Here is a 27,416-nt window from a genome sequence, read left to right on the forward strand (position 1 = left end):
TGCTATTAGATGTGATGATTTCTTAATCTGATTGAGTAATCAAACCTGGAAACAGGGAAGGAGAGGAAAATAATGCTCATGTCCTCAACTGCACTCCCTTGAAACGAGTACTTGACTGAGACTGACTTCTCACGGCCTCATATCTCCTTTAGTTTGCCTTATGTGCATTTCCAATCCCTTTAGCACAATGCAAACCTGGCAGAGCTAAACCAAATAGTTTGGGCTATGCGAATACTGTGCAGGAGAGACATTGGCACAGGCTCTGAATTGCAACCAGCCTAGCACCTCCTCTTCTGCTGTTGAGGGGCAGCAAAGGTACATCACTGCTGAAGTGAGTTGGTGGTACTGTGTTCAACTGCTGCCCCACAGGCAGCTTTGCCATTGATAAACTTGGGGCTCAGATACTGCAGGCGGCAGCTCTCAGCTGTCCTGCTGCTACAAGTGACCCTGAGGACACATAGGACAATTCTTTTGTATTTGTGAAAAGGAAGGTTGTTCAGGGATTTAACATATTGGTTTCTGAAATATTGGGGTTTGGTTTCTGTGATATCAAAGATTTTTGACGTTACTTCTGCACTGTAGTTCCACATCTGTTGCTGAAGGCTTCTTTCCTTCCAACCAGTTTCTTGCTGTCTGTGCAGGCAGCATGCACATTCAGAGCAAGACCTCGTACTACATGGGTGCATAGCTTTGGTTTGAAGTAAAATATTTATTTGACCTCAGTACTATTCAAATATTTTTCCATTTCCACAGAACCACGCTGGGTGGCTCTGGAGACCTGAGATGAGTCACTTGGGAAGAAAGGTATCCATATTCTGAAGAAATGATCCACAGGAGGGGAAGCTTGGGAGGTGCTGCTCTGCAGTTATTCCCCCTAGGAACAGTGGAATAGCAATACTGCCTGCCTGCTGCTCTGCCCTCTGCTCTTACAGGTACTCTGGGGCCTCTGATGGGCTGAGAGTACTGGAGGTAAGGTGCACACAGGTAGCGAATGCTTATAAAATACACATTTTACATGGTAACATGATAACTTCTAGAGTAAAGCTGCAGAACCCTACAGAAAGCGTCTGAGAAGAGGCCCCTACCACCACCAAGGCTCCAGTTTGCTGAGGTCAAAGTGTCTTCTTTGGGGTCAGAATTATGGTTCTGTGTGAAGCAGACTGGGCTAGAGTCACTGTAGGCAGCAAAGGGATGAATGATCTAACTGGCATTTTTTTAGCAAGTCTGCTATGGCTGTGCTCTGAAACTCTGAAGGCTCTACCTCTACTTTGCAGTTGTGCTCAGCCCTGCAAAGACCGGTAATTGGACATGATCGGATTGTAGCTGGCTAAAACGGCCAGCCGAGGCTTCCGAGTTACGTGATTTATGTCATCCCATATTGCAGAGATCCCGCTCAACGCTGCATGCCACAGGGCATCCTTTCGGGCTCAGGGGCAGGTTCTGCGCTTTGCCCCTCACCGCCCGGAATTTGTCACTCTCCCCTACCCCTCCCCTTGCGACGAGGGTCCCGGTGCGCGGACGGCGATCTCTCAGCGCGCAAATCCCGCGGAAAACCCGCTCGGGAGCGCCCCCCAACCCCCCCCCGCTCCCCGCCGACAGGCAGGTGGGCGGGGCGGCGCTAGGGCCCGGGGCGGTGCAGTGGCGGCGGTGGGGCCGGGCGGGGGCGGCCCCTCCCGGGCGCAGCGCGAAGGCGGGCGGGCGCGGGGCATGGTCCCGGTCCCGGCGGCGCGGCGCAGCGCGGAGCGGGCGCGGAGCGGTGGCATGCGGTGCGGAGACATGCGGCTCTGCCTGCGCGCTGCCCCGCCGACATGGACCGCCGCCGCCTGCCGCCGCCGCCGCTGCTACTGCTGCTTCTGCTGCTTCTGCTGCTCTGCGCTGCCCTCGGCGCCGCCGGGCGTCTGAGCGCCCGCCCCGGCAACGAAGGTGAGCCGCGGCCCGGCGGGGTCCCACCGGGGACGCGTGGTTGGGGGACCCGCTGAGCGCTCTCCCGGTTTTTTTCCCCCGCTTCCTATATTTTTTTTTTCTCTCTCTCTCTCGTTTTGTTGATTTTATTTATTTATTTCCCTCCCGTTAAGGTGGTCCTGGGTAGCAGGGGCTCCTCGCCCCGGGACCGCAGGGCTCTCTCTCGCCTTGCTCTCTGTCAACGCGGCCGCGTCCCCGCTCACAGCCGCTCAGGACCGGCCGCCGCCCGGTGCGGTGCGGGAGCCGCAGTCGGAGGGGCAGCCGCCCCCCACCCGCTCCCCGAGGAAAGTTGGCGAGGGAAGGGCAGCATGTGGCCGTCCCTCGGCCCTCCACTGGCGGGGCACGCTGGGGGCGATGAGCGGCGAAGAGCCGCAGCGCCCGGGGGCGAGGTGGGGAGCAAGATGGGCGGCGGGGAGGAGAAGGGGCAAGGGACATTTGGCGGCGGGGGCGGCAGCGGTCTCCCGGCGCAGGGGGAGCCGGAGCGCCCCAGCCCCCGGCAGGTGCCCCGCGTCTCCGCGGCTGCCGCTCAGGGCGAGTCGCCTCCTTATTTCTAGCCTCAAATAGATGGCTGCTAGCAGACAGCGGTAGGAGTCAGATTCGCGTGTTAATCAATAAAAATAAGCTATAAAGACTAATGCTTGGCCCCCGTCCTCCCTCACCCCAGTGATAACTGAGCTGTGATGCCTTTTATATGTGCAGGGGTGGTGGTTTCATTAGTCATCCTCTCTTTCAAAACTTTTAATTAATACAAAAAAGAAGCTTGCTCCCCGATAAAACCTCTCTTTGGTTGTGTAGCGGTTTCATATCAATTTTTTTCATGTGTTAAAATGGTGTGTGGGTATGTGAATGAGTGTAAATTTTGTGAAACGAAGCATGAGTGATTTGTTCTCCTTCGCTATGAGAATTTTTAAGATGGCATTTGATGAAAATGTGTGTTAGATTTCAGAGAGAAATAATGACCACTAGGCACTGCTTGAAAAAGTAATTGGAACACTTTTTGAAGAAGATTGCACTTTTCCTATTAAAAAAAAAAAAAAAGGAAATGCAGCCTTTGCCTTCTTGCACCGTGGACGCAATCAGCATGACCAGGATGTCCAGTGTAATCATCTTTAGGAATAAAATCTAGAGGCCGAAGGTTGTGAAGAACTTCTAGCATCAAGCAACCATGGAAAACTTGCACCTGCTTGGGTTGTAGCATTTCTGTAGAGAAACAGATACCAAAGCTATTAGAACAATCATTTGTCCTGTATAAATAATGCTGATGTATTTATTGAAATTCTGTGTGTCTGTGGGATAAGACAGTAAGGTAATGACTTTAAATGATTTCTGGAAGGAAGAAGAATTATAATGTAAAAGAAATAAGGAAAGATTCAAACTTTACAAATCCTGGGTAATCTTGAATCAGTTGGTTTTATTGCTAGGAAGGAAGCTATGGTACCATCATACCAGAAGAGCAGTATATTATCCGGTTTTATGTTTTCTGTAAATTTGTTTCGCCTGCACAGTGCTTCATATGCTATTTAGAAGAATGTGCTTCTAACAGTTGATCACTTCTAAGCCTCCAGATGTATGTTATTTTGTAAATATTGTCATCTTTCACAAATGATTTTCAGAAACGAAAACCAGAGTGTTGATGGGGTTACTCTTGTCTTATTAAAAGCTTTTGGGGAATGTATGTAGTTCTGTCAGTCAGCGAAGCAGCTCTGCCGCCATGGCAGTGGTAGACAGACACAGTCTGTAAACTGAGACTAATTATGCAAAAAAGATATTAGAACATTCCAGTTTGCAAACCCACACTTTTTGTTTCTTTGTTTAAAATCACTGACACTGAGAATTGAGACAGGAGGAAAAAAATTGTGTCGTACAGAGTGCGCATTAAGCGCACTTGTCTGAGTCAGCTTTCAGCAGATACTGCTTCTGTTCTGTTTTCAGCTTCAAGAACATGTATGATTTGGGCAATATTTTCAAAATGGCTAGTGAAAACAACAGTATAAATGCAGTTACCAGTCAGTAACCCACTTTTAAATGCTTGCTTTTTTCAATTATGTATTTTGCCATTCCTTTCAAAATAAAAAGGAACACCTAGTGTTTCTTCTAAAAATGAGGTGAACTTTAAAGACCCCCCCCCCCCACACACACACCCCCCCCCCGTTAGAAGAGCTCAGTCATTCTTTTATTTATTTACAGCTTATTTAGGCTGATCATGTGAGGTTAGAAATCAGAATTATTATAATTTGTTGACATACTAAATTGTTTGGTGATCAAGCATTACGATGTCATTTTAAATTATGTCAGAAGATTGTTTTCCTATTTTAAATGATCTTTTTCTGACCTCTTCACTTACCTACCTGCTGTTGTTACCATAAATTTTCCCCCAAAACTAGAAATAGATGTTTCTGCATTTCTATGGGGTGTTTAGAAAAGTTCTCTTTTTCCAACACTGAGAAGGAGATTGTTAATATAGGCATATAAATAAAAATGTATACAGTTTCTTTCGTATGCTTTATATTAAAGCTACTGCTTAAATTCTCCTTATGGGTTATTTTAACAAAGCCATAGATCTAATTTTTACTATGTGTATATAGCTTTGTCAAACTTCTGGGAGACATGAATTTTCCAGTAGACACCTAACAAGAGTATGTTCAGAGTTCTTAGTGATGCTTCCTAAATTTATCTGACATGAAAGGATTACTTTTTTTTAAGTACAACTTCAGTTAACATTTGCAATTAACACTAAAGCTGTTGACTGTTTGAGTTAGTACTAATACTGCAATGGAAGCGGATGGGATGAAGGGAGAAAAGAATGAAAGAGGCTGAAAGTGAGTTGTTGGCTTACTTCACTTTGTGGTGTTGAATGCAGTTTTTTCTTCTTTTTTTTTTTTTTTTTCCCTTGGGGTGCTTGAATTTTTGTTAATTGGCTTAATCCCAGAGAAGTTTTATTTAGAGGTTTTTCATGATGAAATGTAAAATTTTCATTTGGTTTATTTTTAAACTCTCTGCTGTGCTCATCGCAAAGCTTCATACATTTCACCTACGTAATCAGAGAAGCTCAAGAAGGTTCCCTAAAGTTCAAATTTATCAATGTGCTGTGGTAAGGTGTGTGCTACTTTCCGTGAGGCAGGAAAATATCAGGAAGATTTACCATCTAACTTTTCCAGTTTGAAGTTGCGAACTGAACCCTGTAGATACGTAGAAACCACGTTCTGCACTTCCATTCTGTTGGATATTTTCCTTTTAGGGAGTATTGTGGGGTTTTTTTTTTAGAAGGATGCAGTTTCTTTCTGAATAATTTCTACAGTATCAAGAAACTGAATGAGCTATATCATTCTATAATTTAATAATTTTTCCTCTGTCCCTTCTGTAACTATATTGCCTGCCTGAGGGTACCAGCAACCTTAATTTCACTGTTTTATAACCCACAACAGTTAACACTTGACCTAGGTCATTAACAGGATTATCAGCAAATTTGTTTAAGCTTTTACTGACAACCTGAATTGCTTCAATAATATTTTGACTGTGCAGACAGGAAACTTCTTGTAACCTCTCAATCTAGCATAAAATTAATTTCTTGCGAACGCAGTTACCAAAGGATCAATACGGTAAATCTGCTTACAGTACTTGGTTTCAAATAGTGTCTGTTTTGGTTTACAGCAAGAAGGTTCCAATCATCCTCTGTTTTCAGTGTGTATTGGATTTGGAGATGCGGTTTCATCTTTTATTCATTGATTACCATCTCAGAACTTTGTGTAACTGTGCAATTAAATGCACCATTTTATCTGGGCTGGTCTCTGTTAACAGTTATAGTCGCTAAAGACGACTTACTTTGCCTTTGTAGTAATGACAGCTCTTGGCGTAGTTTTGAAAACTGCACTGTTTGCCCGTGGAGCAAAATGCTCGCCCAACTTTTGCATGCAATTTTGGGAAAGGCTGGCGATACTGGAAATTTTTCAATAGAATCTAAAGGGCTTGCACGGGGGGGAAATGCTATTTACAAATCTCTCCTCACTATATGTCAGGTACGATTAGGTCCAGATAAGTCCTCATGTATTGTGACACAATTCCTGCTGGTGCCTATAGCTTGCTCCTGAGTGTTTATCTGCAAAAAAAAGTTAGGTTTAGAAATATTAATGTGATACTTTTTAAAATTTAATTTTAGAAAGCTCAAAGTCATGGAGGTTTTGAGGGTGATTTTTCATGCAGCTGTATCTTATTCAAAGCTTCTGTGCTTAATCCTAAGCTCTATGATTAGACAAATAATGAACATGTTTTAAGATTTGCATCATGATGTTTTCAAAATCCTGTGCAACGGGAGAAGTAAGTTGGGTAAATTCCTTACTTTCTGTCAACATTTTTTATAGCGGGCTGTAACACATGGAATAATTTAATTTATTTTCTGTTACTGAAGTTTGTCTTGTCTTACTGCTGATTTCAATACTGTTTATTAAAAAGAAAAATCACTACATTGTCTATATCAAACTTAAAGCAGATGTTTGAAATACAAAGATGTCCAAATTTGACACAGCAATTAATTCTTATTGTAGTTACTTAGGATAAAATGTATTTGGTAACCTACGAAGCAGTCAGGGCATAGAAATGGGTTAGAACTCTTCTGTACTCTCAGCCTCAGGAAATTAGGCTTCAGGGGCACTACCTAAGGAAAAGCATTAAACAGATAATAGGCATGCTAAGTTTATATGTTGTTTACGTGAAATCTTTGCAAATCAGGAGAGCATTCTGATTGAACTTGAATTTTTCATTCCCATCTGGGAAGACATACAAATTAGTTTTAATTTTTTATTATCCACCAGAGTTAAGTAAATTGCTATTAGTATACATACTTTTGATTCCGTTTCAGAACTTGCAAGTTTTCCTCTAGGAGTGTATGTAGAGGCTCTTGTTCTTTTAATCCCCACTTGATGAAAGTTTAGAAATACAGATGCAGGTGTTCGTTTTCTTGTTTTCAGAGCTCTGGATTTTATCACCAGTGAGGGTCACTACAGAGCTGTTACCAAATACAACAGAACTGTTAGTAGATTTTTATACAGAGCCTGAGTGAGTTCCTTAGATACCTGTAATTTATGTAGGTACCACCGCTTTGTAGCTACTGTTTGATTTTTCTTTAAAAACAAACAAAAATCCCAACAAACAAACAACCAACCTAGAGATAGAAATTTTACCTCATTTTTGCTGAAGTACAAAGCTCTACTCAGTGTAGCTGATATTGAAACACAGAGAGGTCACCTTAAGATGCAAAATTGATGGGACTTGTCCAGAGGTGTTGGATAAAACTTCAGAGGTGGGCCACAGGAATCTCACTAACTTGTTACCTTTCTTAAAGACAATTCCAGCATCCAAAGAATTGCTCTCCTGAAGTGAGGATTTTTTTTAATCATTTCCTGTATTATGAAAACAAATTGTTTGATTTGTTCAAGCATTGTTGAAAATTGCTGGAAATACATTTTTGAGGAGGAAAAGAGAGTAAGTAATGATAGAGTGAAATGGAAAAAAATTTGTTTACAAACACGTGTGACTACTGTTAAGTGATCTGTTTTGCTAAAAATTAACTGCAGTGCTGTAGCCCTTATTTCCATAAACACTTTAAAGCAGTAGCTTTTTTTAAAAATATATATATATATATATGTATGTAAACTGTTTTAAAAAAAAACCCCACAATTTAAAAGAAAATGGTTTAAGTCAGAAGATTAGAGATGAACTCCCAACAGTGTAATTTTGGAAAGAGAATGTGGTAGTAATTTGCTGGGTTAGGATTTTATTCTCTGCCATTACTCTTGTGCATCTTTATTTCTTAGGCGCTTGATAAATTCTAGCACAAGTAGTTATTTTGCAGAGTAAGTACTCATTTTGTAGTGTGAAACTGATGTAAGCTTAAAATTCCATCCCTTGGACTGAAGATTCCTTCTAAATTTCTGCAGTGAATGAATGAAAGAAAGAAAGATGGAGAAATAAAGATAATCCTGTCTGAAAGAAATCTTGGGACAGTGACAAAAGAGTTGCAGTCTGTGAGAGTGACGGGTAGATTGAATGAAACACCAGCATGTACAGCCTTAAATTTGCAGAGATGTTATTAAACCAGACATACTGTAAGCAGAAACTTTAGTGCCACGCTCCTTTTTTTTTTTGTCATTAAACTACTGTGTCCTGCTGTTTCAGGCAAAATATGGAAGAAAATCCCATTAATCTGCTGGAAAAATATTGAGGAAAGAAGAATAGCAGACCTAACGAACAGTGGTTAAAACTTGCTAGCAATTAAGTGAACAATAGGATGAATGTTAGGGTTCAGTCAGGGCAGTTTAGTGTAATAAGGTGTGGGAATGGTGCTTTCTTTTTTTTTTTTTTTTTTTTTTTTTTTTTTTCCCGGCTGGTTTCTCATAGAGTTTTTATATCTATATTTGGATGGAAAGGTTTGCATTGCATTGGTCCCTTCTTTTAAAAATAATTAAAAAAAAAAATTGCTAAACCGTAGCATAAGAGGACAATTATTAAAACCAGAACTTTTAAATTGTTGCCTAGGAAGGGAGGGGTTTGTAGAAAATCCAGAGTGAAGGGCTACTCTTTAAATAATAATTAAAGCACCGAAATATGTTTTGGTCATGGTAGGCTTCCCACAAACTTTGTGCAGTAACAGATAACGATGAGTGACATTGGATTTCTTGATTTAGTTGTTGAGAAGCTAGAAGGCAGCTAGAGGATTTTTGCTCTGTTTGCTGTTTTTTCGAGAGGCAAGACTTTTTGAAAGATCTGTTTTGGAGAGGGAGAGAGAAGGATGAAAAAAGAGCATAGGTAGGCAGAGATGAAGTGAAAGTTGGACCTGAATCTTAGAAAAAATCAGACCAAGATCCAAACTTTCTCCAATTAATGACCATGTTAGGAAACCAGAAGTCAGTACTGACCATGATCTGAACACTGAGCAAAGCACAAATTAAGAAATTCCTTGCCTCCCTGAATGTCTAAGATTTGTTTACGTTAGTAAGTTTCATGACTATGATTTACCAGTGGTGAATTTCAACAGAGGCTGCAGTTTAGGCAGGGTAGAGGCATTTTTACCATTCTATTTAATCTTTCTGTAATGGTGCTTGGTTTTTGTTTTTGTTTTGGTTTGTTTGGTTTTTTTTAAAAAGGTAAATTATGTCTGTCCAGCCTTAATGTTCATGACCAGCCATGGACAACACACACTTCAGGCATTTATATCAAAACAGGTTCTGAGATGGTAGGGACCTTATCCTGCAAAAGCTTTTATCCCACAGATGATTTACCTCTGAGAGCAAATGTCCTAGTAATGGTTGAGAGTTGAGCTTTCCTGGAGAAGGTGGTTACAGCTGTGGAAAATGTACTGTGCTCACCCAAACCATGTAGAAGTAACCCGACTGTAGGGGAAAACTCATTGGTCTCTCTTGTTCTCAGCCCACCCACCCACACTGCCCTGCAGTCTTTCCCTCGTGCCTGTGCTTTTTTTTTCTGTGTCTTCTGTCCCATAAATCAACATTCAGCCAATAAAGAGTAGATGGCAGAGATTGTCATGTCTTTTCCTCATTGGGAAGACCACATGTCTGTTCCTTCTTGCTAAATGCTACTTACCAAAAAGGGGATGCTTTGATTCTGTAGATGCCCAGAAAAAAAAAAAAAAGACAGGAAAATAATCATATGTTTAATGGCATTGCTTTTTCCGTAGTTGCTTGTGTTGATCCTGAAAGCTGGGTTAAAGCTGGACAGAGAGTGTTCAAGAAATGGAAGCAAAAACTGTCCACTAAGGAAAGCAATTCTGAAGAAGAGGTATTAGGAACATGCTTAGTTTGTAGAATGTAGTGGAAACCGGACCCATTTGTGGAAAGGCAATGGAAGTAGAGGAATAAGAAGAAGACAGGGGTCTGAAAAACTGGCTTGTGGATAGATGGGAATAGAACAGTCATTTAGGCATTTACCTTTGTTATAAATATTTGTATTTCTCACATATGGAAATAGTGAAAAAAGATGTTAGCGGGGTTTTGGTTGCAAAGGCAGCAAATGAAGTCAGGGGCAATTCCATTTTTCATATGGATAGCTCAGCACACATGTTCTGCATTAATTACCTCCATAAATTCTGTTAACCTGGCAAACAATGAAAATATCATGTTGGTGACATCACTGTACTGGAAAATAAAACTGGTTTTAGCATCTTGATTTTCTCAGCATGACATCTGAGGAGATTTCATGTGCTATTGGCATTTTACTCCCCCAATTTGTACCAGGATGTTTAGCCATTTGCTCTGTGGGTTTATTTTTATTTGTGGAGTAGCTGTTTAAGAACCCAAGCATTTCATAGGCCATGAAAGCTGGAACCCTTGAATCATGGAAAGGAGAAGAAATGCTTGACACAACTCTGTCAAGGCACACTGGAATAGGTGGCTTTCCAAATGTAGTATTGTAGGATTCTCAGAATCTTAGTTTCTGTGTTTCAGAACAAGTCTTAATTTCTGTGTTTCAAACTTAAAACTGAAACCAAAACAAAACCCATAATCAAACTCAACACAACTATATTCACTTGCAAGGGTTTTTCATTTTCTGTGCCCCCTGTGAGGAATTTCTTAAAAGAGTTTTGGTTTGGTTTGTTTTTTCCTTCTGAGTTGTGCGCTGCCAGCTGGATCATTTGGACGGGTATGACAGCCTTTTTAACAAATAAATGGTTGTTTGCTGGACTTACGATCCGGTTCTTGTCTCCAAAATTTGCCATCAAAGGACTATTGATTACTTGCTGTGATTTTTGGTGATTTCAGGATCTTGAATGTGCTTGAACTGTCGTAAAATTGGTGGAAATTTAAGAACTTTTAGTCATGGGTGCTGCGTGTGCCCAGGGATCTTTTCTGTGATACTTTTTGGTATCTAGATTTCTAAAAACTGATCATGTCTTACTGGGTTTGGAATTCTCGATTTACTTTAAGTGAACACGGACACTATGTAGCAACATTTTTTTTTTTTTTCCGCTTTAAGTTCCTAGAAGGCTTCCCGAAGGAGATCTTTGTAGTGTTCCGGTGGACCTCAAATCTATCAGATCTTAGGAGAGCTCAATTCTGCAGAACTAATGAATACTGAATATTATGTCTTTCCCAAGGGAGGAGGAATGCAGAAGTAAAAAGATTTAGTTGTGCAGTGTGCTTAATCCCTTTTGAGAATTGCTTTAGAGCTTATTAAAATTATTTGAGTAATGTTTGCTGTTGAGTTTTGGCTAGACACAGGCATATGGTACCATTTTATGTGCCTCAGGATTTGGCCACCCAACGGGACTGGCAAATACAGCACATCCTGCAAGAGACCCACTTCTAGTCTGAGCTGGTGAAAGGCATAGGGTGGCTGAGTTTAGGTAACTGAATTTCATCCTTAGTTTCTGTTGGTGGTTTTGTTTGTTTGTTCGTTTGTTTTATTGTTTGGGGTTTTTTGTTTGTTTGTGTTCCCTCAGAAAGGCAAACTTGGCTTTTGCAATCTAAACTCCCTTTTAACACAGTGTCCACCATTTTGCATTTACATGTTTAACATGATGCTTCACTGATTCAGAGTTAACATAGTAGTAGAGTAGAATGAGATTTGCAGGATTTTGATTTGAATGTGAGTTCAGCTGAACAGCAATTCAGATATCTAGGGGTTTATGCCTCTTAGGTGGTACTGGAAAAGGACCAATTAGAACTGTTTTTAAAAAAAAATGGATGCAAAGAAGTGAAAGCGACACAGTAATTTGGAACCCATTAGGGTAATCCATTTTTAATTTTTATATCCTTGTCTTAATGAAAAGAACTGGCACATATCAACTTACAGGAAATAGCCTAATAAAACTGAAACCTTATTAGGCCCCTTTGATAAACATTGCATTCCAGCCCGCCAGTCATATGGTTTTGCATACTTGGAAATTGAGCTTTATGCTACTTTAACAATATCAATAGAACTCTCATGTTTCAGACTAATAAAAAGAAATAAAATCTGTTTTGTCTTTGGTCATCCATGAGAATGGATGGGTGGTTGTCAGCATAACGCAGACAGGTAGTCCAAGAAAAAGCAGTGTATGGATTTGTCACCTCGCTCCTGCAAAAAGAGCTGCTAGTTCATATGTCATCATCAATGCAGAAATGACTTGTCTTTGTTTTCTCTTTACAGTAGCCAGAATAACTTCTGCAAGGTGCTAAGGTAGGAGGTTCAAGTGTGTCCACACACCTAAATAGGCTTGATACTGATGAAAGAGAGGGTAAGATGAAGGCTTTATATATGCTGCCTTAGCTATTGCTTGGAGCCTTTCCACAATAGCATGAAGGGAACGACTTTTGGTGTGACATGAACACTTCCAAGATTTCTAGCAACAAAATGTTTGCTCCTTTTCTGTTCTGCTTTGAAATCAGTTCCAATTTTGTCTGCTAAGAAACGGTGTACTTCTGCAGTTTTGCTCTCTGAAACCTTGCATGGGTGGCTTTTATTTTTGGACCTGATTGTGATTGCCCTGGCTGTTTAGGGTATTTAGGATGGCATTGTCCCTTTTCTACATGCAGGCTTCACACTTAGCAAAAGGAGGAAGTGATAGGACAAGAGGAAATAGCCTCAAGTTGCTCCAGGGGAGGTTTAGATTGGATATTAGGAAAAAATTCTTCATGGAAAGGGTTGTCAGGCATTGGAACAGGATGCCCAGGGAAGTGGCAGAGTCACCATACCTGGAGGTGTTAAAAGGCATTTAGACGAGGTTCTCAGGGACACGGTTTAGTGCTAGAGTTAGGTTATGGTTGGACTCAATGATCCTGAGAGTCTCTTCCAACTTAAATGATTCTATGATTCTATGAAGACTGCTGGAGAGCTTCTGCTTGGTGTCGAGTGCAGGTGATGAGAGCCTGGCTGGCAGGACTGTGGTGCGCTCAGAGCTGAGGCTGCTGGTTAGCGTGGTCTGAGCCACTGTGAAGGGGGCACAGGAGCGCTGCTGGTCCCCAGCAGTACTGAAATTCACTCTGTGCGCAGCAAAAAGGGAGAGGGCCGCTGTGCAGCCGCAGGGCCTCCCGGGTTGGCTCTGTTTTTGCCGTTTACAATCCATGCTTTTATTTATAGGCATTCCTGCATTGCTCATCGCTGTCCTGTGTTCCCTCTTTTGTGGCAGCCTTTTGCGAGAAACTTGCAGTAAGTTTCCTGCTTTGGCTGCTTCAGTATTCAGCTGTAGGAAAAACTGAGGTATGTAAATGTGGTCTCAGACACCCTTGAGGAATGTGTTTGATGAGAAGAGTAAAATCAGTGAAACTCTTCTTCTTCAAAAGCTATGGGCAACTGAGGTAAAAATAGAATTTGCTAAATAATCCAAATTGATGTATATGTTCTATAGAAGCAATAATCAATAGGGTAACTTGACACATATTCCTAGTCTTTTTTCTTTTTGTCTGAGATTTGTAACATGATCTCTTAATTTTGGAAACAGTTACTTACTGATCATTGAAAAAAAACAATGGAGTCTTGGGCTATCCAGTCTTCTTTTGTTAAGATTCCTGTACTGGAGCAACTGTTTTTTAATTCATTTTGGTTGTCCCTTGTCTGTTAATCTCTTGCCACCACCCTGGTGGAGTTCTTCAGTCAGCAATTTAACCGCAGATTGAACATGACAGTTTCCAAATTTGGAATGTTCTGCACAAAATCATGTTTGTATTGTACAGTATAATGGCACAGGCATGAAGGGTTGAAAGTGCAGACCTCACAGTATTGTGCCTCTCGAAGGACTGTAGTCTGGCTTTGAGCTGTAGCAGAAATCTCACTGAGAAATCTCACATTTGGAAAAGAGTTGTGTGGTAAATGGGCCAAACTTTGTTGGCATTTGGGTTGGGTATGCATTACAAAGTATGTTCCGTTGGCTATTTTTAAGAGACTTTACTCTGTGTAACTTAGTGTCACTTTGCTCCTAGGGTGCTCCAGGCTGGAGGGAGACACAGCTGTAAAAGCAGAGCTAGTAGATGGGGACCTAGCAGATACCTGTTATGCTAAGGTCATTTTTTGCTGAGCAAGAATGACATCTATATTACAATATTTGAGGAAAAATTTAGGATCACAAAATCACAACAGACATGACTTTTTTTGTTGATGGAAGAGCAGCAAATCAGGCCCCCAGTCTGCTGCTTAGAACCAGGCTTCACCGTTGAACACCCTTCCATGAAGGAGAATATTGCATTGGTTAGCATTGCTTCATGGGACGGTTTCATATTTACTGATTTGACTTATTTGTTGTCCATTTCCAAAGGTTTCATGGTCTACCTTAGCAAATTTCAGCATGATTTCAGCAACGTCAGCATGATAGCTGATCCTAGTTGGCAATTATGGTGAATGCACCAAGGCGCATTGCCTTTGGCCTTGCCTGAGCCCAGCTAGTCTGTCTCTCTATCTGTTGCTTCTGGCCTCAAAATAAACCAAAGATACAAACTTGATCGGCTGCAGCTCCACTTACTTCACTTTTGCCCCTTCTGGGGGAGTGGAGAGTTGAGAAGACTCAGATCTGTACCCATAGGTAGATGAAAATCCAGGTGCAAGTCTCTTTAGCCAGGCAGAAGCCGCCATTCTAAAAATGTACGTCAGGGTTTGCGCTGACTCCACTCTGTCCCACCCCAAAACCAAGTTTTGGCTGACTTCTTGCCACAAAGTATTTTCTTTGCTGCTCAGGATTATATGACACATTTCAATTATGGGCATTCACAATTTTTTCTTTTTTGTAGTTGCATAGCAAATTTAATTTTCCCATTTGTTAGCATTTTTTAAATAACTAACTAGTGTATTTCTAAGCTGACAGTTTGATGCCAAACAGGAAAACACTAAACAGTGATGGTTTCTTCTTCTTTGGGGTTTTTTAAAACTTTTAATCGAAAATGTTAATTAGTTGAAGAAATATTTTCTATATTTTACCTCATTGACTATTACTCCATATTTTTGACGTAAAGAATATGATTTGGAAATGCTTTCCAGTGGTGGACTTGTTTGTATATTCTTCTTTAGGTATTGCAAGTTGCCTTCTAGCAGGTTTTCCTCCCCATTTCTTGGGTTGGTTCTATCTGGCACAATATTTGTTTATTATTTTTATTATTATTTTTTTTTACTGGGAGGGGTATTTATACTGTGTTCAGTTCTTTGTAGCAGTTGTTATTCCATGTGTTTGTGGAAATGCTGCTGCTATCAGACTGTATTCAGCTATCTTGCTGGTTTTACAGTTCTTTTTCTTTCACTGGCATTGCTTACCCCTGACGAAACCTGCTGTAAGTGAGCCCTGCGGCAGGCCCTCTGCCGTCACCCTCAAACTGGAAGCAGTTTCTGATAGTGTGAGCAGGGACATGTGTCACATTCTACCCAGGCCCTCATTTGTCTTCTCCCTGATGCCATGAGTAGAAGAGTGAGCGAGCTTCGCATTTCACATCCATGTCCTTGCTCTAGTTGCTGGAAAGAGATTCGTCCTTTACCCCCTGGGCAGAAATGCATACTGAGGGAACTAGTAATGCTTTCTCTGGTGGCTGTGAACAGGGAAGACGAGAAGAGTCAGGCAGGAGAGAGCTTCTAAAAAGAGAACATGTTCTTAATCGGCATTTTGCCAGTTTGCCCGCCCTTGGCAGAGATAGCTACATGTACAGTATGGTGAGCAAGGCTGTTGTAGGAAGGACCAAGTCAAGAGACCCAGCCAAGAGTTTGTATACAAACGCTGCAGTCTTTTAATACTGGTAATCCATTCCTTAAGTATTTCTTCAGTCTTAGTGTACAGAAATGCTATTTTCTCCTTCAATTTCCAGATTGATATGTAATGTTAGAACATAAAATGACAAAAAATAACATTACCCTTCCCTATCATTTTTGCCTAGGGACCGTGATCATTGCAGCCTGTAGGTTCTGTATTAATTGTTTGCTCTCTGTTGAGGTGTACAACTCTATCTTGAAGCCACAGGAAAAATGAGTGTCGTAGAAGCTTTTTTCAGGGAGAGGGAAGCATTTCTTTCAGGTGACTAGTTGAAAGGGAATATGTTTTACATTTTAGATACTATTAAAGAACAGTACACTTTTGGTGAAAAATATTTTTTTCTTATTTTTTAATAGGGGAAAAGTATATTTGAATTTCAGTTGGATTCTAAACAATTTCAGCACTCAAGCAGTCTCCTATGTGTTTCTGCTTGACTGTAATATAATCTTACTAGACAAATGACAAAGACATCCAGGCAAAGGCAGAGTTATCTAGGGGGTCAGTATAGTTATGCTTGCTTTCTTTAGATAATTTTTTGCTCCCCTGGTCTTTTATTTCTTGACATTTCACCAAAATAAAATGGAACCAAGTGGTCTTTATAATCACTGAAGAGCACGTGGCTAGAAAGGTGAAGGAACTTAAGGTCTTCTGATCTTATTCTGATAGATATTAAATAGTTACTTGACCTGACAAGCTTTGTTCCTTCTTGCACAAATGAAAATAAAGGAAGTTGAAGACTGTGCAGTGTGAAAGCATATAAATATGTTTAGCACAAAACTACTTATTAATAAAGTTATAGGACTAGAACATAGCTTTGCTTTGATTATTTTGTCAGTAATGGGAGCATTCATACCACTCTTTTTAGGTACTTACTTGCATTCTCTGACTTGCTTCTGAACTAGAATCCTACTGTAGTCAGTGTGAAAACCTCCCTTCTAATGGTTTCTAAAATGAAGTGAAATACCTATGAGCATGGAAAAGTAGTTTGCCTAGCAGTGCCAGTTTGGAGGAGGTGAGGAAGATAAGGGAGGTGGAATCAAGGAGAGAGGCTGAAAAAATATTAATGTCATAGATTTCATTTCAATACACAGCAACACAAGTTGCCTCATGGCCTGGGCATCCACCTGTCGTGGGCCACACAAGGCTTGCACTGAAGATTCAGTTGTCGTCATGGCCCTGTTGTAATGCCCGTGAGTATTTCTCATAGGAGTACCTGGTAACCTGACGAACCTGCTCTGAGAGACAGGCAGGCCGCAGTGAGTTGGCATTATCGAGGTGGCATACAGCAATATGGGATAGTGATGCTGAAGGCTGACCTGCACCTTGCTTGTTGGCAGGTCTGGGCAGGGAAACTACCACCAGCTCATCGGTCGGTTGCCTGTTTATTTTTCGGGATGAGACTGATGAATTTGGACTGAATTCATAAATTTCAGAGCAGCTGCAATCATGTTTTCAAGAAGCTTATTCTTAAAAAATAAATACATTACTTAAGTTTAGCCCTGAGTGATTTGCCTTAGCAACTTATTGCCAAGTAATTTACCTCAGAAGTCATACTTCTTTCACCACCATGTATTGGAGATGCACAACAAACATGTCTGTCGTATCCCAAGAAATCCATAATCTGTGTGAATTTGTAGTCACGAAAGCAAGAAATACACTTTTTCTTTTTGAATTTTTATTAGTATTTCCTTTTTGTACATGCAAACCTCACTTCAGAATAGTCTGCCTAGGGCCCTATGCACTCAATAAAGAACTGACATTTTTCTTTGTCTAGGTGACTGAGAATTTAATTATTGATAAATTCAGAGCAAATAAATATATAATACTGGATTATGTTATTTCTGTAAGATTAGGAACAATATTTTGTTTATTGATGTAGGTAAACATTCAAAATACTGCAGAGGGAAACATTTTTCCTCACATAGTTGGCCGAGCAGCTCATTCATGGTAGTATAGCACTGCAAATGTACACATAAACAACACAAATGCATGCGCACACAAATGTAGACAAATGTATGTATTTATGGTTGTTTATGACATGGTCTTGTTTCTAATACTAGACGTTTGTTTTTCCCTACTGTGTCTCCTCCTGTACATGCCAATAACAGGAAAAAATGCTTTCATAGCTCTTTTTTTTAAGTGATGTCCAAAATTAAACAGCAATTAAAAGGAGAATGATGAAATAATACAAATAGCTTAACTTAGCAGATTCATAGATAATCTCCCTCATTCGTTCTCTTTTTAGTCCTATTCTTTTGTTTTTCTCTGAGCACCAATACCAAGACCATCTGCTTCTGGGAGCAGTGACAACCCTTCAGGCTTACAAATAGGAGCTGAAGCTGCTCAGACTGCTATAGTGGCCACCTTTTTCAGGTCCATCATTCTTGGGTGTTAAAATTCCCGTGCATATGATGGGATTTATTTATTTTCTCATTGTCGGTAATTTCCACATTGAAGGGGAAAAGATGGGGGTGGGAGCACAATGAAAGTAAGCCCAAATTGCAGAAAATAAATATTGAAGGTGCATAGACTGGTGCAGTTGCAAACAGCATTGTAATGTCGTGTGCTAATACTTTGTCGGTTTGTATTTATATAGAGGCTATTTGTATGTGTGTGTGATACTTTGTCTCAATTAACCTCTTATGCTTCATATTAATAAATAAATGGTTAGTTAGGGAACTATCTGGTTAAGCACTTAGAGACTATACGGCCAGGATAAGGAATGGAATTTATTTTTATAACAATCAAATGTGAAAGAAGAATAGCCATTAATTTGTATTTATTTATTTTAAATACCTGTCATGTTTTTAAATAGATATAAAAACACTGATTTGATTGACTGGAAAATGTCTATATCATACTGTTTACAAATAATATCTTCCTTCTTACTCTGAAAATTGTTGCATGCCTCTTAAAAAAAAAAAAAAGATAACAGGAAGATCAGCAATGAATTGATGACCCTCTTTAAAAGTAGGTTTATCTGAACTTGTAACATTGTAAATAATTACTTTGCATCTAACGTGTTATATGTTACATTTAGAAAACACTTCACTACTGCAAGACAATTTGAGAATAAATTAGATCAGGAGGAGGAAAGGACTGCAGGAAAGATTTTAGTCAGCATTCATTATTTATTTTTGTATTCTGAGAATATTATATATGCCAAATAGAGGCCTTTAATCAAGTAATGGTTAAAATATTCAGATCTCACCTCTGTGGTTAGATGCATTGACCCAAATTTCAGGCATCCAAGGGGAAAACGCTACAGTTTGTGCAGCTGATAGAAGCGCTCTGTTCCCACCCCCTGCTGTAATTAATTTGGCCAGTGATCCATTGTTTGTTTTTTGTCACTTTTTTTATTTTGAAAAGTTCCCCCATCTGCTGTTCATACCATGTTTTAAGATAAACAAGAGGATCCTTTTCATTTGTCTGCCTTTTTCTTTGTAGCAGACTGCCAGGCCACCTGAACAAATCAACTGCTTCACAAGGTCCCCAAATAAACACATCTTCTGGTACGGGTAACTGGGATTAACTGGACAGAGGCAAATGAAACTCATTCCTCTTCATTTTCTCTTCTTTTGTAGTTAATCTGCTGGATTCAAAAACAATTCAAGGGGAGCTGGGCTGGATCTCCTACCCATCACATGGGGTGAGTTCACTAGACTGTGAAATGGAAAAGTGCTGCTACAGACCCATGTGCTATTTAACCATTGTTTCCTCTTCAGAGGACACTGTGCAACAGTGCTGGTGGTTTGAAGCTTCAAAAATAGTCTGCTCTAAACTTGCGATATATGGCTTGTACAGGTATGGTGCCTTCTCTTTAGGACATACATCCCCCTGCGTTTAATCCCCAGGAAGAGCTCACTCTTATTGGAGAAAATGAAAGCAAGAGGAGCATTGAAGGGGGAAAAAAAATTAAAATCTCTTTACGTACTGTTCTTTCTTCTATCACAATGTGTATTTCTTAAAGATATCACAGGACTGTATCTCATAGTGTTACTTGCTAACTTATTCAGATGGAAGCAGTGGGAGCTGAAAAATTTTTGCGCATATCCAGGTGATGCAAGTACTTACTTATAACTTTTGGTCTGAATTGTTCAAATACTGTTACTTATGAATTAAAGAAATATCTAAATAATGTTTTTGAAGGGCTTTTTGTTGTTTGTGTGTTTATATTTTGTTGTGGTTTTTTTGTTTGTTTGTTTGTTTTTCTTATTTACCTTGTATCCAGATATAATGAAACTAGAAGTTCTGTTTGGAGACATGGGAGTGCAGTCTTAGAGCATCTGGACTTTTGAACTTGCAAACTGTAGTTTTTATTTGCCACCAGTCTCTTTTTAAAATTTCTGATGACTTAATATTAGTGCATAACCATCCAGTGGTGCTGATATGTGATCACTCCCCAGCTTCTCGTCTCTGTGGAATATGTATGTGTGTTTGAGCATAGTAGGAACAACCCATTACTTTCTTGCTACCTTGCATAGTGCAGATATACAAGGATACTCTTGCATTTCTGCATTCTGTACCTTGAACAAAAATACTTACCTGGCAGGCTGAAACCCCAGTACCTAGAGCTTCCCTCAACTTCAGAGAAGGTTGTGCTCTCAAGTCTTTGCTGAAAGGCAGCTCTTGGAGACCTGTGGCTCCCTCTCTTGCTTTCTCATCACTTGTGCCTTCCCTCATGGTGTTCTGTTTCCTTTGTCTAAGGCAGGAGTGTAGTTATGTTTTTACAGTCCTAAAATTACATTTGGCCCTTTGAAGGCAACCATGAGGCTGTTGCGGCCCCCAGTGAAAATGAGTTTGACACCCTTGATCTAAGGCTGTCTCATTTTGGTTTCCTAGCTTTAAGATGACAACTCCTAGAAGTTTTCACAAGTCTCTGCTTTCCTGTGAGTAAACCTCTTTACCTTATGAGCAAGAGTACTGCCACTTCTAAATACTTGGGAAATGTTGTCTCTAGCCTTAATAAGGGTGAGGAGTTCCTAGCTAAGAGTCCAGCCACTTTCATTTTTGCAAACCAACTGCATTTTGAATTCTCAGTGCCGGCAGGTATTTGCTCTTTGTCTTGTTTGTAGGATCATGAACATCTGCTTTTTGATTCTTCTGCAGCTTTGGGCAAGCTGTAACTTCACTTCTATAATTCTTAGAGAGATTAGTCGTGACAGTGCTTTTGCATCTCTGTCTTGTGGAATTCAGTTGTTAGTATTAAAGTAGAGCCTTCTTGATATTAAGTGTTATGTGGGTGTTTAGCAGTATTTAAGGATTAAGGCTTTGTTTATTTTTCGAGTTTATACATGGATGTCTCTCTGGGTCTCTGAACAAATTGTTCCATTCTCATGGAGAAGAAATGGGAAGAGGGTTCATGTTTCTTCCTAGTGGCTGTTCCTGCTGACTTTTCTCAATAAGAAACCTCTATAAACAGGATGTCCAAGAGAGAACTCTCCAGCAATTTCTAGCTCATCAGCATTTTTTGTCTCCTCTTGCATTTTTCTTTTTTATTTTCTTGCAAAGCCCGCACCTTTTTTTTGTTGCTGTTGTTGTTGTTGGTTGGTTGGTTGGTTTTTTTGTTCCTCTCCCAGCTGCCCAGCCCTCTTCTCTTCTGCTCATCTCCTTGCAGCTGTGCATATCTACTGCTTTGCTCCCTGCAGCTGTGCCTCTCTTGCCTCAGATGCCTAAAGAAGTTGGTAGGGAATGATTCAGGGTATCTTGGGGGCTATAAGAAAAACAGATGTGCTACATTACCCCACCAAAAAGGGCCCCCAGATCTCTCAAAGAAATTTTATTAGCTTCTGCAAATTTTTGTCAGGTAAAGCCAGCACAACTTGTTTGTTTGTGTTTGTGCATGCTGTTCCTGTTTACTGTAGAATCCACAGATATCGAAGCCAAAGTAAATAATGGAATTGCACTGATGTTCTCACAAGTTAATGAAATTCGTAATGAAAAATTGCATGGTCATAGATTAAAGTAGATCATGTACTATGAGTGGTTTTATAAAAGGACTGAGACTCTAAACTGTAGCCTTCACAATACTGTGAAAGTTTTAGCTTACATATTGAGACATGCATGTAAAGTATAGAAATAGTAACATCTCTCCTGTCTGACTTTGCATTTTGCTGTAAAATGACAGCTTGAACATCATGTGAAAGTGACGCCTTCTTCTTACAGCCTTTTATTTATAGTCAATTAATTAAACCTGGTAAATATAGCTGCATCTGTCTCTGAGCTAACTAAAATATGAACTTAAACTTTAGTGGAAAAACATTATAATAAAGATGTCACATCATATTGAAAGATTGCTAATAGCATAGTGGTGATTTACAAGGTGGAGCTAATAGAGCTACACTTGAGGCTGTGATTCACAAATGAGAATATTGGTGTTGTGCCAATTCCTCTTGAGTGTGCAGCAGTGTTCTTATCTGAAGCCATAAATGTCAGTAAACTGAGGCTGGTGACTTACTGAATTTTTAAAAGTAATTTAGCTGAAGTGTTTAATAAACCTTTTGCCAGGTTAATAATTTTATCTTATCAATAGACGATATTGATTGATTTCTGGCAAAATGACCCAAATTGTTTGGTTGTCATTTTCAGCATTCAGTGCTGGTTCTTTATTCTTTTAAGTCTGCCTTGACTTGGGCATATATAATAACAACATGAATATTCAGGAATTTCTGGAAAGCTAAGATTTGTAGCTCATTTGTATTCAAAGACTTCTGTGTCCCACATAAGAACACTCTAATGGCAGTGTTTTAGACCATGGTTAATAGTATCACCCTGTAAGAATGTGATCTCTCCTTGAACCATCCCACACAGCCACAGTCTTGGCGTCAGTAACACTGATCTGGTCAAGCTCATTAAAATCCCTTAAGTACAAAACATCAGCTCTTCTAGATAGCAAGGCAACAGAATTAAAAATTATAATAGCGCGCTTTGCTGATGCTTGAACATGATTGGCAGCAGCCACAAGGCCTGTATCCTGTACTACCATCTCCAGCACCTGCCTAGGCAACCTTTTTGTAATGCTCGTCAGTCAAATACCAGTTCCATTTCTATAGGTTTCATTAAAGGGGAAAGAAAGAAGACCTACTTAGTTGCTGCAGAGTATATTATTGATATGCTGATTAAGCATAACACAAGTGATCATTAACTGCAATTCATGTAAATTACAGCAGCACAGATGTGGGGGTTGGGAGGATAAAAAAGCAAGTCACTTTAATAATATACAATAGAAACGCGATGGATAATTCATACAAGACAAAAAAGAGTACAGTCTAAATCCCGCTCTGCATATTCATGCAAGTAGTTGTGTTGGTTTCGGCATAATTTATTTTCAGTAAGAAAGATGTTTCTAATTTGACTCTACCTCCATGTTATTTGGGAAGTTTGAAAAAAATATATATTTGTCACGTAATAGCAGTACATTGTTCTGCAGCCACCCAATTTGTGACTTGATCTTTACATGTTTATTACTCATATTTATGGAGTTGAACTATTTGGGCAATTTTTTTCTACACAGTTAGTAGAAAAGTGGAAGAGAAATCATGCTTATCTAGTTTCGCTTGTAGCTAGAGAAAGAAAATGCTCTGGCATTTATTATTGTCACGTAACAGATAATTGTAAAAAAAAAAACCCAAACCAAGCCAGAAAACAAACAAAAAAACCAACACTGAACCGTTCTCTTCATGGCCAAAGTTAGTAAATTGCAGGCAGAATTTTAAGAGGCTGGTTGGGCAATAAAGATATTGTCTTTGATCATTACAGTTTTCTAGGTCCTTGAGTTTATTCAGAACCATCTGACTTCTTTGAGAGCCAACAGTGCTCAGTACCTTGAACTTTTGGTCGTGTACTTGAGCTGCTGACTGTACACTGAAGTGCTTTGAAAATCTGGCATGAATAAATTGGCTTTTTCTTAGTGGTCACTCTCGTGATCATTTGGACAAAGCCAGCTGATCACCTCGGTAATGGAAATTGGTTCATAAATATTAGAGGAGAGCAGGATAATACCCCGTTTCTGTAGTAGTTTGTGTTGTGCTGGGAAGGCTAGAGCATGAGTGACTGAGATTAATAAGAGTTTTTCCATCAACTGAAGTTGGGTTAGAATCCAAAAACCCAAGCGAAAATGAGGAAAATGCCTCCTATCTTATATTTCAAAAGCCTGAAGGTAGTTTGTCACATTAGACTGTATTACTGCTTACCCATGAGAGTGGCAGTCTCCCTGGCTGCATTTATTTTGGTTTCAATAATTGGTTGATGTGTGGTACTGTAAAACGTTTTGGCCTTTTTTTTGTGTGTGTGAGATATCGTGGACACAGTCACTGAATCACTGAAGAAGACTGACTAAATAACCATTTGGATATCAGATGTGACTAGATGAAGGTGGAGGAGAACTTGTGCAGATTTACATTTTGCCTGTGATTAAAGTGCACTCAAATAAACTGCATTCAAGAATCTGGGCACTGGGAACAGAAGGTTTCTCTGTTTATATAGAAGACATTTTCAAGATTAATAAGTATTCCCATAAGTGGTGGAAATAATGAGGTTTATTTTCTTGCAGCTTTTTGTATTGTGGTTGTGTGCTTTGGTTGAAGGTGTTTGTGTTTTTTTTGCAGTAGGTCCGTAATGCCAGTGGGTTTCCTGGTGTCGTGCTTCAGCCTCCCCCTCAGCTGGGCACGCAGAAAGTTTCTCTTCCATACATGTGTCTCTTATTTTCACACCACTGCAGAATCTTAGGACAGCTGAGCCGTCAAAAAAAAATCCTTGAAACTGGCCAACAAATACAAAAATTTATGAAACAACCTAATTTTAGTTTTCTTTTGAATACCGATTGACATCTTAGTCTGTACTCATTTCTTTTGTCTGAGACACCAAACCTAACCTTGTCAACTTCTAAGTGATGCTGTGTTTGAAGTGGGAAGTGTTACTAAAATCACCAGGTGGTTGTCAAAATGAGTTTCAAAATAAAACAAATGGTATCAAACAATTGTTATGAGACAAAAGATTGAAACTGAAACTTATCTTCGTAAAACAAAAAATTAAGTACTTTTTTTTTTTCAAAATGAAAACAGGCATGTTATACTATAATATGCTTTCTTTTTACTATTCATTAGCAGTGGAATTTCCTTAATACTTCTTAAAACAATGCATTCTGTTAAAACCAAGATTTATCTATGTTTTGCCTGAGCTCCGGTCTCCATACAACTTTATATATTTCCTACTGTTACCCTGCGTGTCATGACTTGTGTATCAGGTCTGAAATGCAAGCAGACTATTTTGGTGATTGAAAGCCAAACTAACCACTTGGGATTCTGCTTTTGTGAATCATAGACTTTGTTTCATTTTACACTGAATGGCTGATTGAGAAAGTAATTTTTTTCATTAATATACTTTTTTTTTTTTGTTACTAACATTTACTGTTGGGGTGCACTGAAAGTAGATTTCATTTTACTCTTTTTTTTTTTTTTTCTAAATAATGAGTAGAGATAGTGTTAAAAAGTAAGAGCATTTTTATTATGGCTTTTGTAAGTTCTTCTCTTCCTCTCCAATTTTCTGTAACCAAGCATGTGCTATTTCTTATTTTTAGATTTTTTTTGTTTTGTTCCTACTAGAATAAAACAATTTGAATTTATTTTTTATTACTGTAAAGTGAATTATTTTGCTTTGGAGAGGGACACTTAAAAATTTGCCTCTTTTGAAATAAAAATTTCTTAGTTCACACTCAGAGCCATGAATCAGAATGCAGTGGTGGTTTCTTCAGTCTCTGAGTGCTTCTTTTATAGGAAATCTGAACATGATGAAAAATAAATTTATTTGTACTAGACTTTTGTCCCCTTTTTGACAGGTATTACTTTTAGCAATACAAAGCTATGAGATACACCAGACAATTATTTTAATTATATGAATATTGTTCAATTTGTGACAGCATTGTTTAGTACTGCTTTCTGAATGTAATATGAAAGTTTTGTTGATGCCTTCAGAAGCAGTAGGAGAATAGTCAAGGGTAGAATGTACTTTTGTTGTACTGTAGCTGGCTTTGACTTTTGTTCCATCTGCGCAGTATCTTCAGCTGCTTGCATTAAGAATGCATTTAAAATGGAAGTTTAAATAAAAAAAATAGTTCGAGTTGACTAAACAAATGATGAAAATGTTCTGAAAAAAAATAATGAGATAACGCATGTTACTTCAGAATTATGACTGTCTTTCATTATGAATTGTTACCAGAAAGAAATGTCTTTTTAAAATGTGGAACCCTATGATATTCTTTAGATGTAGTGTTTTGATAGTTGTAAGCTATATTTAATTAGCTTGAAAAATTCAATATGAACATAACGGTACTGTGTTTTGCTACATTTTAAGAACGGCTTTTATTATAATTTGTCAAAGTAAAAAGTGGACTAATTTCCATTCCGTGATCAATATTGAGAGAGAAAGCCTTCCCCCACCCCCTTCTTTTGAAACTAGCATTTTTACCATGTTACTACAAATTATAAGTTTTCTATTAAAAAAAAACTTTCAACAACAACAAAAAGCTAAATGTACAATAAGGGCAATGTCCTTGTACTATTTTTTAATGAAAAATATGGAAAACTCCCTCATATTTCAATAGTCTCATCAGTCATTTTACTTACTGGTAATAGGTTGCTGAAGGTTGGGTATCAGTTTTCTGTGGTTTCAAAAAAAAGGGCAAGTTTTGGCTTCTGTTCCAAGAGTTAAATAAAGATCTTATTTAATGTTGGAATTGCAGATACTTCAGCTTCCAATTTTTCTCTTTCACTCTCAAAGCTTAGAAATGACAACATTCTCCTCATGGGCAGAATTTTATTTCTGTCAGCCTTGTCAGCATAAACACAAACCGTTTGTGAGAAGTTCTTTCAAATGGCCTGATGACCATGAGATATTTTTTGCCTTGTAAAGAAATGCTTACTTTATAATTTTATGCGTTATTCTTTTGTGCTGAATTTATTTGCATAAACCAGAACAGAAGAAAGTAAATACAGTTACTGTCAGGAAATGTGACATTGTTTATCACAGGGGCACACTACAGTCAATTTTAAGTGTGTTTTTATAACATCAAGACCACAAGAAGAGTAACTACAGTCTCCAGTTAAAAATGCTCATAAATGCTTTTGCCTGATAGCTTTTGCTGTGGTTGTGCATTATAGTTTTTATGGTCTAAGTACTTTTGGTAGGTAATTTATCCTGAATATAGATATATAAATGTTTTTCACACAGTATGAAATGATTGTTCATGTAGAATAGTATTTACTACACTTTAAAACTGTTCTTTTAAAAAGTATCGGAAAGTAGGTGCATAAGTGCACTGATGTCTTGCTGGCTCTTAGGTTGGACTAGCAAGACTGAGAATGCAGTAGTTTCTAGGCAGGAGACCCAACATATTGCTTGATTCCCACCCCCCCCCCAATTTTTCAAAGTTGCTTGTGAAAACAGCCTGAGGATTCTGTTCACTAATTTTCTGATTTCGCACACATGAACTTCTCCGAAGTGATTTCCCAAGCTTTGCCGCCAGCCTTTCAAAGCCCTTGGGGGAAGAAGCGGGGAGCAACAGCCTGTGCTCCCCGAGGCGAGCGGTGTCGGGCGATGCGCGGCTTTGCGTCCGGCGGGCGGCCCCGGGCGGCGGCGGGGCTGAGGCCAAGGCCGGGCGGGAGAGCAGGTGAGCAGCAGCGGGGAGTGCCGGAGGACACCTGGGCGAAGGCCCGTCGAGGAGCTTCCCTCCCTCCCTCCCCGT

General features: G+C 39.5%; 1 protein-coding gene across 2 annotated transcripts in view; it reads left to right on the forward strand.

Moving 5' to 3' along the window:
* The first annotated feature begins 1,676 nt into the window (after positions 1 to 1,676).
* EPHA3 (EPH receptor A3) overlaps positions 1,677 to 27,416 on the forward strand; it is a 230,746-nt gene continuing 205,006 nt past the window's right edge. The window contains exons 1-2 of one of the 2 annotated variants that reach the window (XM_065853481.2): positions 1,677 to 1,923; positions 19,261 to 19,325. In XM_065853481.2, coding sequence (XP_065709553.1) covers positions 1,809 to 1,923; positions 19,261 to 19,325 — 180 coding nt within the window. In that variant the 5' untranslated portion in view covers positions 1,677 to 1,808. The remainder of the gene's footprint in view (positions 1,924 to 19,260; positions 19,326 to 27,416) is intronic. The other variant, XM_065853471.2, reaches the window with a different exon arrangement.

This window comes from Patagioenas fasciata, chromosome 1, assembly GCF_037038585.1.
Source record: "Patagioenas fasciata isolate bPatFas1 chromosome 1, bPatFas1.hap1, whole genome shotgun sequence".
NCBI classification, from domain to species: Eukaryota; Metazoa; Chordata; class Aves; order Columbiformes; family Columbidae; genus Patagioenas; species Patagioenas fasciata.